The sequence below is a fragment of the Meles meles genome, chromosome 3, assembly GCF_922984935.1.
Source record: "Meles meles chromosome 3, mMelMel3.1 paternal haplotype, whole genome shotgun sequence".
Lineage (NCBI taxonomy): Eukaryota > Metazoa > Chordata > Mammalia > Carnivora > Mustelidae > Meles > Meles meles.
Genome location: NC_060068.1, coordinates 48,216,861 through 48,236,172, shown reverse-complemented (window position 1 = coordinate 48,236,172; position 19,312 = coordinate 48,216,861). Strand labels below are relative to the sequence as shown.

At 43.6% G+C, this 19,312-nt stretch overlaps 1 protein-coding gene across 1 annotated transcript in view; it reads right to left on the bottom strand.

Moving 5' to 3' along the window:
• The window catches only part of MCC (MCC regulator of WNT signaling pathway), a 421,104-nt gene that overhangs the window by 305,346 nt on the left and 96,446 nt on the right, over window positions 1-19,312 (bottom strand). The window contains exon 3 of the mRNA XM_046001224.1: window positions 9,025-9,239. Within this exon, the coding sequence (XP_045857180.1) occupies window positions 9,025-9,239 (215 nt within the window). The remainder of the gene's footprint in view (window positions 1-9,024; window positions 9,240-19,312) is intronic.

Here is a 19,312-nt window from a genome sequence, read left to right as displayed (position 1 = left end):
GGTCCCTCGTTTCCCACAAGCAGCTGTTCCTTCCCTTGCCAATGGCGAGCATCATCCCCTAGTCTGGGTTAGGGGTACAGGGGGTGGGTGTCAAGAAACCCACCCTCTAGTTCTGGTTCTACTACTTCTCTCTATGGGACATTAAGAGGATTTTTTTTGATCTGGGTCTCTACATCCTCATTTTTTAAATAGAGGGGTTAGAAAAAGGTAGGAATTAATACCCTTTTGCATGATCTGGTATTTCCATGTGAATTCTACACATAGGATTACTCAGCATAATTTTTAACAACAACATCTTTGAGACAGCTCCTAGCTCCTAAAAAAGTACTCAGTATCTCGAAATCTCGGTATCTTCTTGAGACGTCATTTCTTCAGAACGTTTTAGGTTTTTGTTTCCGAATTCCAACCCAAACTTTTCCACATGTAAGTAACTCTCAGGGCTTCTTTCTGATAAGGGGGTGGTGAAAACAGCAAAAACAACCATGAGTATTTATGGAGCACCTACTTGCCTGAGGCATTGTATTAAGCACTTTCTACGCGTGATCTTGCTTAGCTTCCAGGACAACCATATGAAGAAGTTATTATTATTCCTATTTTATGAGAACACAGATGCCAACAGAGGTTAAATGACTTGTCCAACGTCAGACATACAAGCACAGGACACGTGGGTAGAATCTACATCCGCAGTTACCCTGTTAGAGAACCTCACCCATGCCAAAGTCCCCGCCAGTTAATGGAGATATGGAAAAAACAAGAACAACTGTGAATTCTTCCCTGAAGTTAAATTTATCCTTTCCATGTTTACTTATTTAGAGATGCCTATCTATATTTGTGCCAAAAAAGTCCTCTCTTCTATGGAATGATGGTGGTATTAGACAGCAGGCAGAGTGGCTACTTGATTTTGGGCAAAATAAAAGTTGGCAAGTCTCAATTTTTTGAAATGTTACTGCTCCATGGATTTGCAGTGTCCGGGGGCCATTGTTCTCTGGTTGAATGACCGTGTGTTAAGCAGGGACTCTATTCATTCCCAAGATTAAAAGCTTCAAAAGGGTGGTATGCCTACCTTTTGTGTGTCTTATTGATGATAATTTGTTGCTAAACACAGTCAGATTATCATCTCTTCTCCATCTGAATAAACCAGAGGGAGGAAAGATGGGGATTCCTCTGGCTACCCTACAAGTAGGTCAGTCTTTCCATCTGTGATAGAGACACAGAGGAAACAGAAGCTAAACTAAGAGCAGAGGGGAAGAAGTAAGAATAAGCTGAGATTCTGCTAAATAAGAACAGAGACACTCTCCAGGGGGAAAAAAACGCTAACTTAAATCACTGATCCTGTATTTGCAGATTTTATACTAATAGCAATAATAGTAAAGCAACAATCCATTGAGAGCGTCTCCATTTTCACAACAAAGACCTTTGTGAAATTAAAAATTCTTCGTGTAAGGAGTTTGGTAATTTCAAGAAGACGTTGGAACTTGATCTCAATTTTATCACTGCAGAGTACTTCAAAGATTAAAAAGTACTTGTGAGGGCTTTTTCAGAACTCAATCTTCACAAAGAATTAGTGTACAGCGTAATAAATCGTCTCTGTACAATTATGGAAATCTCCTGAATAAGGCAAATAAGTATCCAAAGAAATAACTTCTGCTCTAGTGCCTTTTTTTTTTTTTTGGCAACTTCTGTATGCTTCCATGTCATGTAATCAACAAAAGCATGAGCTAAAACGATAGTTTGTATATACATCCATATTACCTTTTCTATTAACCAAGGTTGAACTGAAGTACCTTGTTTGTAAAAGTTGGAAGAGCTTCACACCACACCACCTGCTCCCAGTTTCTCTGGAGATGTAATGAATGGCTGGAGAAGACAGGAGGAACGGCAGTTTGTGATGGAGTCTGTCCAGGTGTGAGGACGACTTCTTTCCTGTGATAGGAGTCAATTTGCCCTAGTTGCTGTATCTCCCGGGAGACGATCGACGACACTTGAGTTCCTTTTGGATGATCTGTCTTTAGGCAGATACAGAGAGTTCAGAGAAAGCCTCTCCCTGCACTAGCTGTTTTTTTCAAGTCCCGAAAGCTCAAAATAACCAAAATACCAAAGTGGTTCATTTGGGGATGATATGTCCTAAACGCAGACACTCATATTTTGGGGTGGCACATTCCACTACCCTTCTTTTGTAAACAGTAAGTCAAACAAAGCTCCATCTTCTGTAGCATCAGAGGGCTTGTAGGGGTCTCTAATACAATTTTTATCTGCCGTTTATTGTTTATTTCCAAATTTTTGATAATGTTTAAAGAGTTTTCATAGACCTTGACTGGAAAACATCAAGACGACCGATCTAAACAAGAGAGAGCTATGTTAAGGATGGTGGCAGCTGACAAGTATTAAAAAACCCTAGTATCCCAAACTTGGAATGAAGAAAGGGGGAAACATCAAAAGCTAGCAGGAGACAGAGGAGTTGGCCAAGTGATTAACCAAAAAGGTGACTCTTATCTATCTCGCCACTCCTTATTTATCCATTATTTACTGATAAATTCCTTATTTATTCACACACATTTTGAAGATTTTTTTTTTTTAAGAGTGTGAGAGAGTGCACACATGTTCCAGGGAGTAGGGGAAGGGATAGAGAGAGTGAGAGAGAATCTTAAGGAGGCTCCACACCCAGCACAGAGCCCCACACAGGGCTCAATCTCATGACCCTGAGATCATGACCTGAGCCGAAACCAAGAGTCTGGCGTTTAACCGACTGAGCCACCCAGGTGCCCCATTATGCCAGTTTTAAAATTCACTACTTTTATCTGTACGACTCCTGTCTTTTTTTTTCTCCTTGGAAATTACCGCACATGCTCTATGGAGCAATGAGCAGCACACTGGACGTCTAGCACAGGCAAAAATGAAATCACTTTTGCAAAAAGACTTGAAGTATGAGAGTGAATCTTAAAATGGGCAAAGCTGAAGCCAAATTGTCCAAAGGATTCTAAAGGAAACTGGCATTGAAGAGTAGGATGCCCAAAGTAGGCACACTGCTCTATCCATCTGCATAGAAATGAGGCCAAGTGTACCTAGACTGTCATCATTTGACATGTTAGGGAAAACTTATGAAGCAGAGATAACTGGCTTTTCAGGTAACAAACAACACAAAATCAACACTATTATTTGTCTCTCCATAGAACCTAATTTGTTTATTTATTGGAATTCAGCTTTAATGATTTGGAAGTAACAGTTCAAGATTCTGAAAAGTTTCTACCCTATATTCTAGACCCTTCTGTAGCCCCTCTCAAAAATGCAGTATTTTATTTGAACTGTCTCAATTCTCTGAAAACCTAAAGGGTGATCAGTGTGCCTTGTGCTTAAGAATCTCTTCTTCGGGGGTGCCTGGGTGGCTCAGTGGGTTAAAGCCTCGGTCTTTGGCTCAGGTCATGATCTCAGGGTCCTGGGAGCAAGCCCCACATAGGTCTCTCTGCTCAGCAGGGAGCCTGCTTCCCCCTTTCTCTCTGTCTGCCTCTCTGCCTACTTGTGATCTCTCTCTCTGTGTCAAATAAATAAATAAAATCTTAAAAAGAAAAATCTCTTGTTCTGGGGCGCCTGGATGGCTCAGTGGCTAAGTGTCTGCCTTCAGCTCAGGTCAGGCTCCCAGGGTCCTGGGATCGAGTCCTGCATTGGGTTTCCTGCTCAGTGGGGAGTCTGCTTCTCCTTCTCCCACTCTCCCTGCTTGTGTTCCCTGTCTCGATACTGTCTGTCTCTGTCAAATAAACAAAATCTTTAAAAAAGAAAATAAAAGTGTCTCATTCTCTGATTCTGGACAGTGCCCAGAAGAGGGTGCTCACAGAGCAATCTGCTTGTTTTCACCACAACCAGGATACATCTCTTGACCCAAGGCTTTGATGTGGTCATCCCGAGTTTGGCAAGAACCATAATGATCACAGCATCTTAAAATTGCAAAAGGGGAAATGGCAGGTTTTCTAACTTAAAAGCAATTCAGGGATACGTAAGAAAAAAAATTGGCGAAGACTTTCTACATGAGGGGAGACGGGGAGACAAATGATAGTTCAACTTTTCATCAACTTTCTATATTGATTCAAATGCTTTATATCTTGTGCATGACTTCTTTTATAGAATAATTACTTTTAATTGCCATCAATTAGGTAATGTCTTTGTTAGTAAAAATTAATAAAGCTGATAATGAATATTTAAAACAAGTACCACGGCTGAAAGAATCTATCAAGAATTTGATTCTCCGTTCAGAAATTTATCGGGGTTGTAGCTAAAAAGCAACACTCAGTTATGTTTGATAATACTTAAAAAGGTCACTCCTCAGAAGCTATCACATCACAACTAACACTAACTCCTCCCTGCAAGACAAATGTTTGGAGAGGAAAGCCATCGTAGAGCAGCCGGTGCGTCTTTCCCGGCATCTCTTCCTTACTAAACTCCTCAATGTCTCATCTCGCTTTGCTGATTCTGGCAGTTTCGCCACGGTCCTGTCCCTTTAGCTAAGCTGGAACGACATTTCCCAGCGTTCTTTTGCCTGCGTGATTCCGCACGGCCACGTGAGACCTTCCGTGTGAAATCCAGGAAGTAGAGATGAAGATTTGGGGATGTTGTTAACGGGCCACTTCCATCCTGGTGCATCAGGCTTGTGGCAGCTCCAGAGCCCCAGGTCTCCTCCTCTGGCTTCTCCGAGTCCTGGGCCAGGTGTGTGTGCAGCTCTGGGATGACAGGAGGCCAGCTTCCCCCCTGCAGCACTGAGGTTGGTTGTGGTAGTAAGAGAACAGATGTGAGTTCCATTGTGCCCTTATGGATCTCAGGTCATCATCACGCCTGCTGGCTTGGCTTTGCCTCCTCTGCACTCAGCTGTCCTTCTTGTATGCTGATCTGATGGGCTGGGAGTAACTTCAGGCTCAACCCTAGATGCAGAGTCAACAGCCTGGACAGATAGCTCCCCCAGCTTTGGTGGTAGAAGAAAAGGCAGGGATGGTTAGAAAAGTAAAAGCTTGTATAGCAAGCTCCCAGAAGCTTCTCAGCACTACAAATGCCGGTACCAGTTATCGATTTATTAACTCTCATCTTCAAATCCATCTTTCCTTGCCTTGCTTCGTGATAGTGAAGACGGACCCTGTAAACATTTCTCCTTTTTTTTTTTTTTTTCCGAAGATTAATTTAGTTTAGAGAGAGAGAGCATGAGTGCGAGGGGCAGAGGGAGAGGGAGAGGAAGAATTCCAAGCAGACTGTGCAGACTCTGAGCCACTAGGAACCCCTCTCCTTTTTCAATAAGGAATTCTCATCCTGGTTCTGTGGTGCTCTTCTTCCCTGCTTGCTCTTATGGTGGACGGAGGCCACAAGACAGCCAGTGTTACCGCATCTGGTGGCACCATTTGGAGGACATCTCAGTGGGTTTTGACACCAAGCGCCAGGCTGCTCCCCAGTGAATTCCTTTGGGAGCCTGGTGGGCACTTTCCTAGTGACGCTCAATGAGTCTTGCAGACACCCTGATGGGTGACATCCAGCAAATTGAGCTGACACTCCAGAGGGCTGTCTTCCCGCTCACCGGCACTGGCCTGTAGCGTCTCAGGGAACTTCTCTGCCATCCAGCAGTCCCAAGCCACTCCCTTTCAGTGGGGTCTGGTGAGGAGAGGAACGTCTTCTTAATTTGTCTTCCCTGAGCCTATGCCTCAGCCCTGGAGGGAGTAGTTCCTCTTTACACATGCTACTCCTGTGTGCCTTAGAATTTTCTTTACTCCGTAGTAAGGAGGAGTCTCCTGCTACTAGTTAATCATTTTTTATGTTAAACTTCCCCTGTGTGGGGGCGCCTGGGTGGCTCATCGGTTAAGTGTCTGTCTTTGGCTCAGATCCTGATCCCAGGGTCCTGGGATCAAGTTCCACATCAGGCTCCCTGCTTCCCTCTCCCTCTGCCATTCCCCCTGCTTATGCTCTCTGGCTCTTTCTATCTCTCCATCAAATAAATAAATAAAATCTTTTCAAAAAATATTTTATTTATTTATTTGTTTGACGGGACGGGGGGACACACAAGCAGGGGAAGTGGGAAAGGAGGAAGAAGCAGGCTTCCTGCTGAGAAGGAAGCCCAGTGCGGGGCTCAGTCCTAGGACCCTGGGATCATGACCTGAGCCGAAGGCAGATGCCTAACGACTGAGCCACCCAGGCATCCCAAAAAATATTAAAAAAACCCACAAACTTTCTCTGTGTGAATTACCGTGAGCTTTCTCTCTCTGAACTGGACACTGATAAGATGTCTTTTGCTCTTAGTTAACTATTTAAAAAATAGCATTTAATTTTATTAGTTCAGGATTTGTTTTACAAGGAACTTAAATCATGTATAATGTGAGTACATAAGTGAAGGGACTGCCCAGGTGTGCAGTTTAGAAAGGGGATTTGCTTTCCTGACTGCCTATGCAAGGTATTCCTCAAAGTGGGCTCCGTGGGACCCTGTGAACAGAGCCTGAGTCAACTATTGCTGTGCAGGAAACCGCCCTAAATGCAACAGTTAAAATCACGATCATTTATTATTTCTTGCGTTTTATAAGAGAACTCCGAAGTCACGAGACAAATGGTGAAGATACAGGAAAGGGTGAAGAACTGGGGTTTAAAAATGCACCCTACCACAGGGTCCAAGGCCATTACCTAGGGTCTGTGAGTTTAAATAGTATTTTGAAATTTTCAAACATTTTTGTTTTTGAGAGAGAGAGCTTGAGCGGGAGAGTGCATGCAGGGGTCGGGCTGGAGCAGAGGGGCAGAGGGAGAGGGAGATAGACTCTCTAGCAGGTTCCCCACTGAGCTCAGAGCCCCACTAGGGGCTTGATGTGGAGCTCGATCTCACACCCTGAAACCACATCCCTGGAAATCAGGACTTGGATGTTTAACCAACTGAGCCATCCAGGCGCCCTGGTATTTTTAAATGTTCAATTCGGTGAAAAAATAAATCACGTTAGGATAATGAAGGCTGCGTTTGTATTTATGGTCTCCTTCCCACAAAGGGATCACCTTAAGTGAGCGTGAACGATTTTGTTTGTGGGGTTATGGCTTCTTTCCCTCCTTCCTCCCTTTCTTTCTTTCCTTCCTTCTTTTAAAGATTTTATTCTTTCTTTTTTTCCTTCTTTTAAAGATTTTATTTATTTATTTGGGCAACAGAGAGAACTAGTGTAAGGGAGAGGTAGAGGGAGAGGGAGGAGCAGAATCCCCACTGGGCAGGGAGCCCAACACAGAACTCAATCCCAGGACCCTGGGATCATGACCTGAGCCAAAGGCAGACACTTAACTGACTGAGCCACCCAGGCACTCCGTCTTTGTTTCTTTCTTTATTTGTTTCTTTCTGCCTCTCTCTCATTTTCTTTCTTTTTTTACTTAGTCAATGTATCCCAATAAATAGTCATCATTATTGATTATCGGTTTGACATGAGTTTTTATAGATCACATAAAATGTATATATGAAAAGTATGCAAACTGTCAGGGTATACTTCCTGAATTTTAATGAAGTGAACACTTCGGTATGTTACAGATTTACAGAAAAGTTGCAAAGATAGTTCTCATATACTTCACACCCTGTTTCTCTTATTATTAACATCTTACATTATTATGGTATAGCTGTCACAATTAATGAACCAATATTGACACATTATTATTAACTAAAGCCCATAATTTATCCAGGTTTCCTTAGTTTTTTACCTAATGTCCCATCCGGGGTGCCACATTACATTTAGTTGTCAGATCTTCTCGGGTTCCTCTGAACTGTGATGGTTTCTCTTTCTCGGATTTTCCTTGCCTGTAGCATCCTTGACAGTTCTGAAGAATATTGATCGGGTATTTTATAGAATGTCCTTTAACTGGGATTTGTCTAAGGACTGTATTTTAATTATTGCCGGTATGTTGAGAATCATCAATTCCTTCGAACATGTCATCCAAAATGTCAGAATTAGAAAATGTACCTCAAACACAAGAAGTTTGAAAATCACTAGTCTACATTAAAGCTGACTATAAATACACATAAGTGAAGTTGTCACAGCGTTTATTCCACCAAACTTCAGTTCCAAAAAGCCGGGTAGGTTTGTGGACCTTTCTCACAGTGGTTGGATAGCAATCTCAGTTTATAGATGGTCTGCAGTTCACCCAAAATGGACCAGACCCTCAGGCACCCCACTGCGTTCCCCAGCTCTAACTTCGAAGGGAAGACAATAGCTCTTCACCAAAAGGTCACCCTGGTCGTGATCCATCCCAAGGTCAAAGGGAAGGTTAAACTAAACATAATGAAATTCTAAGTTGTTTCACCATTTTCAACAGAAAAAAAATTTTTTTAAGGAGATAGAAATGTTTTGAGGACAGCACAAGGGAGAGAGTGCCACAAGGCAATGGTGGCAGACCAGGGAGGCGGTTGTCCACGGAAAATCCTTTTAAAGTACAAGCAGAAAACAATAATCAAATTTTCTTTCTTTTTTTTTTTTTAAGATTTTATTTATTTATTTGACAGAGAGAAATCACAAGTAGGCAGAGAGGCAGGCAGAGAGAGAGAGAGGGAAGCAGGCTCCCTGCTGAGCAGAGAGCCCGATGCAGGACTCGATCCCGGGACCCTGAGATCATGACCTGAGCCGAAGGCAGCGGCTTAACCCACTGAGCCATCCAGGCGCCCAATAATCAAATTTTCAATGAAATATTTTCCTCTTTGTATTTTAAATGAGTAACATCCAAATTAGGGAACAGAAAGGATTATAGTCTATCGGTTTGTAATGTCTGGTACTATAGAATTACTCTAGTCATGGAAACGCTGATGTCGTTTCTCTAGTAATTAAATCCTGCAAGTTACAGACTTCATTGAAATGCCTCTTAGGAGAGCACTCTGCTCTCAATGATGAGAGCGAAGTCACTGGCCACATTCCTGTCAATGCTGTCAATGGCTCAATGTTTAGCTCCAGAAAAAGATAAGAGCCAGTATGTCCCTTGGAGCTCAAAATGAAAATATCTGTACCGAATACACACAGGCCAAAAGACGTGTTCCATGAACCAGGAAGTACTCACCGTGTTGGCCAGCTCCAGATAGCTTCCTCCTCCAGAGCTGCCAAAGTGCCGGGACTGTGTGCGCAGCGTGTGGAGGGCCGCAGCCTGCTGGCTCAAAGAGCGTCCACTGTGCTCGAGAAGCTTCTGCAGGGCCCAATGACTCTGCAAGTCCGGGCTCTGGAGGTCCCTGGCTCCTGAGTCGTACTCCCAGCTCTCCCTGGCTGCTGATAGGGCACCTACATCCAGGAGAGGCAGGGGAAATAAAAAGATGTTTCCTTCATTAGCCTGTGGGTGGTCACCAGGCAGTGATCTGAAACCCCCGAAGCCTTCCGCGTGCCAGCAAGTCAGAACACATGTGGGGCCCAGACTGCGTGCTAAGCACTTTCTCTTTCAAACGGACACATGGGGAGCCTCAAGATAAAAGCAGTTTTAGGCCAATCATTCAGAAATAACTCTCCAATGACTGTATGCCCCTCCCCACCGCCCCAACAGAACCACTCGGCAGAAAAGCACCAGAGAGCCAAGGGAAGGAAATCCAGAGCAGAGCCACGTCTGTCTGTGATTTGCACGGGGTTACTGGATAATCAGCCTTCTTACTGTAATCCTTTTCCCCAGCTAAGGAAGGAGGGAGCAAGGCAGTAGACAGAAAGTGCAGGAATGGCACTTTCTCGTAATTTTCTCTTATCTGGAAGAAGCCACAGGAAGCTAGATGGTGTTTGCCACTTAGATGTAGCCACGCGGTTGAGTTCTGAGCAGTAGAATGGGAGCAGAAGTGCCAAGTGTCACTTCAAGGCCTGGCTCCTAAAACCCCCAGCACACGATTCTCCAGGCCCTTCGCTTTCCGGCCTGGCTCGCATGGGCAGGGCACCCTCGGGAGCCGCGGGGCACAGACGGGGAGGCCACAAGATGGAGGACGCCTGAGTGCCTGAATGATCTCCTGCCCCAGGGCTGTCTGCCAATCCCGGGTACCCTGTTGCGACCTTTTGTGGTGAGGAAAAGGACATTCCTTGGGTCACCGTATATTTACAGTTTTTGGGAGACAGCAGCTAGTATGACCTTCACTAACACAACAGATGAAAACCTAAGAAAAGATGCTAATAATTATAATAGAGTGGAAAAGTACGACAACAGAGTAGACCTGGAGAGGGATGGGGATGCTCAGGGAAAGCTCTCTGGAGGAGAAAGCCTGATGCGTCAGTTGTCACCATGGCTAGAAAAATCCATTTTGGGGCAAAGCCCTCTTCCTTGTGTTGCTCACTTCTGAACAGGAGTCTCCTGGGTGCAGCTGGCTGGGGGAGCCTGGGGCACATGCGTCTGTGTCTTAGCCGTGAGGGAGGCTGGGAGATCTGTTTTCTGGCTTCTACTTTGGGGAAGCAGGATTTGTAAGGTGTGACCTTTCCTAAACCCAGGAAGAGTACGCAAAAGGCCTGGGCCGCTAGAAAACATGACCAAAGTCTAGACACAGGCACTGTGCTAGGTACCGGGGATGAAGCCACCAGCACGAGAAATCATAGTTTCAGCCTGTGATGTTTTCATATTAATGGGTCTTCAATACGCGACTTTCAATGGCAAAAAAGGGGACTCGTTCAAATGGTTCCGTTTGTGCTATGAAGTGAGAACATGTACAGATTACCCTGTAATTTACTTGAGTGTAATTACATATAGCAAACTACAAATTATGTACAGTGGGTTCTGATATGAATGTCCAATCTCCCCTTATTAAGTATTGGTGAGTTTAATCAATGTGATTAGGTAAACTTTCTTGGTCTGGAACCACTTAGGATGTTTTCCCCCTATGGTTCATGTTCTGGTCTTCTTCAGTCAGTCTCCCAACACTCTCTGTACAGTGCTCTATAGCTAGAGTGACCTATCTTTCTATTCAGGCAGACAAGCCCTGTGTTCGCAACTGCTCCAAGTTTCTTTTATTTGTTTCTTATTGTTTTTATTTTTTAACGATTATATTTATTTGCTTGAGGAGAGAGAGCATGAGCAGGGGGAAGGGTGAAAGGGAGAGGGGGAAGCAGACTCCCCACTGAGCAGGGAGCCCGACACGGGGCTCGATCCCAGGACCCCGAGATCAGGACCTGGGCTGAAGGCAGATGCTTAACAGACTGAGCCACCCAGACAACTCTCAAAGTTTCTTTCCCTTTTTTTTTTTTTTTTTTAAGATTTATGTATTTATTTATTTGACAGAGAGAGAGAGATCACAAGTATGCAGAGAGGCAGGCAGAGGGAGAGGGGGAAGCAGGCTCCCTGCTGAGCAGAGAGTGTGACATGGGGCTTGATCCCAGGACCCTGAGATCATGGCCTGGGATGAAGGCAGAGGCTTAACCCACTGAGCCACCTAGGCGCCCCTCAAAGTTTCTTTTTAATTTTAAAGTCTATTAACTGTATTGCAAAGGAAGTTTTGTTTTCCTTCAACGTAGACTGCAAAATGGCTGCCCGCCCTCCCCCTGCTGCTTGATCTGAGTGGTCTCTGCCCTCTGCCTGTCTGCCTCACATTCTCTGTCCTGGCCCAGGCACAGGTGGCAAGAAGACTGACTGAGGTAAAAGTTGAAAAACGGGTTGGGTCCTCTCTCCTGTGGAAGACAAGCAAGCATGAGGTTGGGCCCTTGCCTTTATGTTTCACCACAGGGCCCAGGACCTTGCACATGGCCTGTGACATCTGGCATTTAATATACATGTAGTGAGTAGATGGCTGAATTATCCACGGTTGTGGTACCACAGGGTTTCACTTCTTAACGGGAAAAGCAACATGGAGATTAATTTTTAAAATCAAAATAAATTATACACTTAAACTTTATCTCTGTGCAAACAGGGAGTCTCATTTTCAAATAATAAAATACAACAGTTCTGGGATGAGACGGCCCACGGAAGCTTCATTTGAATTTTTGATGCTGTATTAACAGACCTAAACCCAGTCTCTGGAAGAGTCATATAATCAGGTTAGCCAAGCTCCATGTTAATCAGCAGGATCAAAAGGCCCTCGCACTCTCACACTATTACCATAACGATTTCTGCTGAACTGGTGTTGAGGAACTTAGATCTTCTGCTAGGGAGCCAAGTCAATCACATCAGCAGCCTGTGAATGGACCCCAAAAGGGAAAGTGCGCTTCTTAAATACAGTACCCTATTTCCATTACTCTCTTTCAAAGTGACTTCATATCTGATTTTTCTGGATAAAAACCAACATTCCTAAGGTGAGATTAGTCAGTTAATTAGGATGATCTCACTGAAAACCATCAAAACTGTAGGTCTTGGGGCACCTGAGTAATTCAGTGTGTTAAGCCTCCACCTTCGGCTCAGGTCATGAATCTCAGGGTCCTGGGAGCAGGGAGCCTGCTTCCCCTTCCCCCGCCCCCGCCTGCCTCTCTTCCTACTTGTGATCTGTCTCTCTCTGTCAAATAAATAAATAAAATCTTTTAAAAAAACCAAAAACTGTAGGTCTGATAACCATCTTCCTTTTGCCCTTTGAAATATCGTGAAGTTTCCAGGCTCACCCTCAGCCGGCCTCACTTCACTCCCTTGCTAAGCTCAGGAACTGCCCGCTGACCTCGGGGAAGTGGCTGTGCTTTCTTTTCCTTAACATGGATATCATTACCGGCCTACTGTCCCTCGTGCTCACCAGGCTCTCTGGTCTCCTCTTCTAAGGACACTAATCCCATCATGAGGGCACCATCTTCATGATCTCTTCTGACTCTGAGGACCTTCCCAAAGTCACATCTCCAAACTCCTTCACGTTGGGGCACTAGGGCTTCGACATGGGAATTTGGGGGGAACACACTCAGTCCAGAACAACCAACTGCACAGTTGCTCTTGGGCCAGGAAGGACACTGACCGCGTGACCTCCCTTTAAAGACCAAAGGCCCAAAGCACTGCCTGGGCTTGGAGGTCTCTGCACGCATAGGACCAAAGAAAGCCCTCCCTCCTGACACTGTAATTCTTTAGGGCACTTGGAAGTAAGCAATGATGTATATTCTTTTATTTCAAACCAAAATATTTAGTGTTTTAAGGTGGCAGAGCCCAGATTCTAAATATTTCCCTTATCAGAAAAGCACAGAAAACAGCTGGCAGTTTGACATGTTTATAAAATATATCACTAGGGAAACCCTGCTCTCGGAGAAATACTGAAACAGAAAATCTGCCCAACATCGAGACCCTTGTTCGGCTGGTACGTGGCAGCTGCCAGCTCGTGCTCTGGTCCCACCTTCAAAGTGCCACCCGGGTTCAGCTCTTGTGGTCACTGTGCTTATTCACCAAAGGCTCAGGGCAGCCTCCCCAGCAGGCCAGACACCCCCATGAGGATAAGGCCACGATACCTAACATCTACTCAAGACCACTAGGAGCCGGGCGCTGTTCCAAGCAACTTCCATGTATTATCTTATTTCATCTACCCACAGCCTATGAAAGACTAAATCATTCCCCCCAGTTCTGGAAGAGGACATTTTCCCTCTCTCAGCTTATTTTTGTAGACATTATCTGTTTGCATAGGAGAGTGGTTAAGAGCTGGGGTTTTGTAGTCAGATGGCTTGGGGTCGAATCGAGAGTCACTGTGACCAGCTTCGTGATCTCAAGCAAGTTACTCAGCCTACGCCCCAGTTTCTTAGTCTTTAAAATGGGGATACTGAAGAGTTCTTCACAGCGATGTTGCAAGAGGGAAGCAAGATAAAAATATGCAGAATGTTTAGACAACCCCTGGCACTTAAGAAACTGATCAATGAATGTTAGCAATCACCTGGTCCTATCTTACAGTTCTAGTTATTTGTAATCCATTTGGGACAACTTAGTAGGGAACAATATATGAGGGAAAGGTATACTCTCTCCCAGCTTCTAAAAGGTACCTGTTGAAAAACAAACCTTTGGGGGCACCTGAGTGGCTCAGTGGGTTAAAGCCTCTGCCTTCGGCTCAGGTCATGATCCCAGAGTCCTGGGATCGAGCCCCACATCGGGCTTTCTGCTCCGTGGGGAGCCTGCATCTTCCTCTCTCTCTGCCTGCCTCTCTGCCTACTTGTGATCTCTGTCTGTCAAATAAATAAATAAAATCTTAAAAAAAAAAAAAGAAAAAGGATAACAAACCTTTGGCACCTAACCAGTGGCTAAAATTTCATCAATGGTTTTATCCTTTACCAGTTTCTTTAAAGACAATAGACAATTAGGTTAGAGTCAAAGTTATGTTTCTCTGGGTAAAGAATATTCCATTAGTAAGTCAAAGTCTTTGGTTATTGGGTTTGAGAAACTTTGCTTCCCTGTTTGAGAAAGAGAATGAGTGGGAGAACGAGAGAGAGAGAGCAAGAGAGAGCATGAATGGAGTGAGGGCAGATGGAGAAGCAGACTCCCCCGCTGAGCAAGGAGCCCTGGGGCTGGATCCCAGGACCCTGGGATCATACCTGAACTGAAGGCAGAGGCTTAACCCACTGAGCCACCCAGGCGCCCCTTTGCTTCCCTATTCTCTTTGGCCCACTCTTTCCTCCAGAGGACAACTGACCTTCCCCAAACTGGCAGCCAGCACCATGAGGAAATCCACACAGCCTAGCAGCAGCAGCTCGAGAGGGGAGCACGTAGAGTTAGTCATCATACCTATGCTCTGGCCATCCCCAATACCCTTCTGTTTTCCACCCGCAGTTCCTTCTTTTCCATCCTTCATTTGAGAGTTGGGGCCTCTCATCATATCCCAGGCAGATGATACCACAGAGTGGTTAGGCGGTCCTGAGACCTGGATTAATAGTATCCTACGTCACTGTCTGTATCTAGGGGTCCTTAATTTTTCCTTTATGTGGATTGTTTAGAAAACATTACCTAAGGGGCGCCTGGGTGGCTCAGTGGGTTAAAGCCTCTGCCTTCGGCTCGGGTCATGATCCCAGGGTCCTGGGATCGAGCCCCACGTCAGGCTCTCTGCTCAGCAGGAGGCCTGCTTCCTCCTCTCTCTCTGCCTGCCTCTCTGCCTGCTTGTGATCTCTGTCTGTCAAATAAATAAATAAATCTTAAAAAAAAAAAATTACCTAATCTATTCCCTCGGTGGCAAGAGAGAAAATACTCCTTTCAAAACACCAGAGGCAGCTACCTTTCTGCATTTAGAACCACGACACCACCACCACAGAAAGAAGCGAGGGAGAATTTGAACAAATCGGCTGCCAGTTGTCAGCCTTCCCCACCATAGTACATTTACTATTTCCAGATAATACTGACATCAACAGAAGCAGCAGTAAATCGTTTAGTCCAGAAGGGAGACATGGTGTGAGTCTTTAGTCATTTATTAATGTCAATGCTTGGTCTAAGATTTAGGAGCCCAACTCCCCTGAGGACTTCAAGATTCCTCCAGCACGAATTACATTGCACATGCAAGACAATTGTCTTAAAAACCTGGTCTGTGGTCACAAGGAAAATTCTATGGGAAAGGATAGATAAATAGGAGCTACCTAGCCTTCTGGGAAAAACAAACAAAAGTAATGCAAATCACATGTCCTGCCTACTAAGGGAAGGTAAATAATATTAGCTCCCAATGATAAAAGTCAGTTCTTCGCCCCTTGGTTAACTGTAGGAAGTGAACCAATCAGTGTCCCGTTTCGAATATATATCACATGTGGCCCATCTAGGGACAATGTACTGAATTTCCAACAATACACTGGGAATAGAGTGGAAGATGTATTTTGAAATGCAATTCCCTTCCCCCTGCGCCAAGGCTGTTGATAGATGACAAGAAGGAAAGAAATGAAGAAATGTGGGGCGCCTGGGTGGCTCAGTGGGTTAAAGCCTCTGCGTTCGGCTCAGGTCATGATCCCAGCATCCTGGGGTCGAGCCCTGCATACAGCTCTCCGCTTAGCGGGGAGCCTCTTCCCCCCCACTCTCTCTGCCTGCCTCTCTGCCTCTTGCAATCTCTGTCTGTAAATAAATAAATAAAATCTTAAAAAAAAAAAAGAAGTGAAGAAATGCATTTTTCTTATGGAAATGTTCTTATCAACATCATCATCATTACTGGCTATCTCTTAATGTCCCACTCTGTACAAGCACGTTCAAAGACCCTTGATGTATTTTAAGCACAGGCTTGAGAACATCTAATGGAAGACGGTGTAGAGACAACCAAAAGGAAGCAGGAATAAATAACCTTTAAAATTCGTCTCCAGCTCTAGATTCTATTGTTCTGTTTGCTAAATTTAATATAAAAGGGAAAATGTCTGCCCTTAGTCAATGAATACTTTAGTTATGAAAGCACAGCTGAGGCAAGCATCTTTAACTTAAAGAAAAAACAATTAAAAATAATATTGGGCAGCTTATTATCTTAGCTTGTCTAAACTAGATATATGAAGGAGATAACCAAGAGGGTTGACTTAGGGCTAAAGAGTTCAAAGGACAGTTTAGGGCATGTGTTAAAATGAGCGTTAGAGCAAAGAAGTGTTAACTGAGTTTCGCTTGAACCTGAGGCTGACGGGGTTGGGGTGCTAACGTTTACAGTCCACAGAGATTAAGATTAAAAAAAATAATAAAAAAGGCTTGTCTTTCTCAGTTAGAAGGCAGAGATGGTATTTTGGATCAATTTATCTTTCTCTTACAAGGCATATTAACTGGTCATGTATTCAGTAAGCCCTTGGTAATTCCTAATTTTTTTTTTTTAAGATTTTATTTATTTGGATGTGAGGGCGATCTGGCTGCGACATCTGTCACCCCATTGATCGCCAGGGTTGATTCGGCTGATCTGGCTGGCTAGGCGGGTGTCCCCTTCCTCCCTCACCGCTCCATGTGCGTCCCTCCCGAAGCTGCGCGCTCGGTCGAAGAGGACGACCTTCCCCGATAGAGGAGAGGACCGTTCTTCGGTCAAGGGTATACGAGTAGCTGCGCTCCCCTGCTAGAACCTCCAAACAAGCTCTCAAGATTTTATTTATTTATGTGACAGACAGACACAGCGAGCCCGATGCAGGGCTCGATCCCAGGACCCTGGGACAGGTTCAGACAATAGTTTCAAGGTAAAAGTGGCTTGATGCTCCAGGTTTCCTCAGTCACTTAGATTTTAGACTCAGAAATCTATACTATTTGCTAGATATAGATATGTGATAAAGGAGGACTTAAAATAGAGCTGTTTAATAATTTTAAATTATTTTCAGCTATAAAATACATCTTGATATCTAATACTACTTGTTATGGAAATAAATATTTGTTCTTTGATTATGCTACATGAATTGTGATGATGTAAACTATGTATTCACAAATGGACCATGACTACTTTCTTTTCTTGAATAATTTTTTGTTTTCCCTGGGATTAATAATTTTTTTGTTATTTCATATTTAGTTTTCCATGTCATGAATTCAGTCTCAAATTCTCAGTCAGTTATTTAAATATCCTCACAGTAATTTAAGATGCATAAAAATTTCATCAATTTAGTCTGAAAATGGGGTGCCTGGGTGGCTCAGTTGGTTAGGTGTCTGCCTTCAGCTCAGGTCATGACCCCAGGGTCCTGGGATTGAGCCCCACATCAGGCTCCCTGCTTAGAGGGAAGCCTTCTTCTCTCCCACTTCCCCTGCTTGTCCTCGCTCTAGGTCAAATAAATAAATAAAATCCTTAAACAAAAATTTAGCCTGAAAATATTTTTCTGGAAATTTTTGATCTGCTCTAGCCTAGATTGGTTTCAATGACCACCAGTATGCTTCACTTTTAACTTGTTTTCATTCTTTGTTTCATGTTTCCAAGTATTTCTCTTCCTAGGTTATCTTGGAGGTCTAACAGATTTTTGAAGAAATTAGGCATGGGGAGTCAATTTTCTGAGACTTTGCACTCAAAGTCTTTTGCATGAAAACACTTACCTCCTATCCTTACACTTCATTAATAGTTTGGTAAGGAATTCTAAGTTGGAAACCATTCTTCTTCAAAATTTTGAAGACATTCCTCACTTAATATCTGTTACTATTTTTGAGAAGTCAGAAGCCATTCTGATTCCAAATCATTCTTATTTGTCCTGTTTTGTATTTCCTATCTGGAAATTTGAAGAATATTTTCTTTGTCTCTAGTGTCATAAAATTTCACAGTGATTTGTGTCCTTATGTTTTATGGTAGGTGATACGTGGTAGGCCCTTTCTATCAAGAAACTCACATTCTTCAGCCGAGATATCCATCAACAGATGAATGGGTGAAGAAGATGTGGTATATATATATATATATATATATATATATATACAATTTAATATTACTCAGCCATTAGGAAGTGTTAATACTTACCATTTACATCGATGTGGATGGAATTGGAGGGTACTATGCTGAGTGAAATAAGTCAATTGGAGAAAGACAATTATCATATGGATTCACTCATATGTGGAACATAAGGAATAACATGGAGGACCACAGGGGAAGGGAGGGAAAATTGAATGGGAAGAAATCAGAGAGGGAGACAAACCATGAGAGACTCTTAACTCTGGGAAACAAACAGGGTTGCTGAAGGGGAGGGGGGAGGGAAGATGGGGTAACTAGGTGATGGGCATTAAGAAGGGCAAGTTATATGATGAGCACTAGGTGTTGTATGATAAATTATTGAACACAACATCTGAAACTAATGATGTACTACATGTTGGCTAGCTGAATTTATTTATTTTTATATATATATTTTAAAATATTTAATTTATTTATTTGACAGAGAGAGAGAGAGATCACAAGTAGGCAGAGAGAAAGGCAGAGAGAGGAAGCAGGCTCCCCACCGAACAGAGAGCCCAATGTGGGCCTTGATCCCAGGACTCCAAAAAAGAAAGAAACTCATATCCTTCATCTTGCAAGACAATTTCATTGGCCATTTTGTAGATGATTTCTTCTCTACTGTTTTCTTTGTTTACTCTCTCTGGGACAGCTATTATCTGAGTGGTAGACATCATACACCAGCCCTCTGATTTTCTTATCTTTTCTCCCGTATCTTATATTTCTTTCCTTTTTTTTTTTTTTTTAGATTTTATTTATTTGACAGAGAGACGCAGCAAGGTACGTCATTACCAGCAGGGTGTGGGAGTGAGAGAGGGGGAAGCAGGCTTCCCGCCGAGAAGGGAGCCCGACCCTGGGATCATGACCTGAGCCAAAGGCAGATACTTAATGACTGAGCCACCCAGGTGCCCCCATCTTATATTTCTTCGTCTTTTTGCTCCCCTTTCCAGAAGACATTCTTATCTTTATTTCCCATTCTTTCTCTGTGGAGTTTATAATGTGTGCTCTATTTTTTCCAGGGTAGATTTTTTAAAATGTTTCTTTTCATCCTTTTCTTTGTGTGTGAACACAATATTTTCTCCTGTATTTCAAAATATATTAACAAGGGATTATTTTGAATGTTCTCCTTGCAGAATC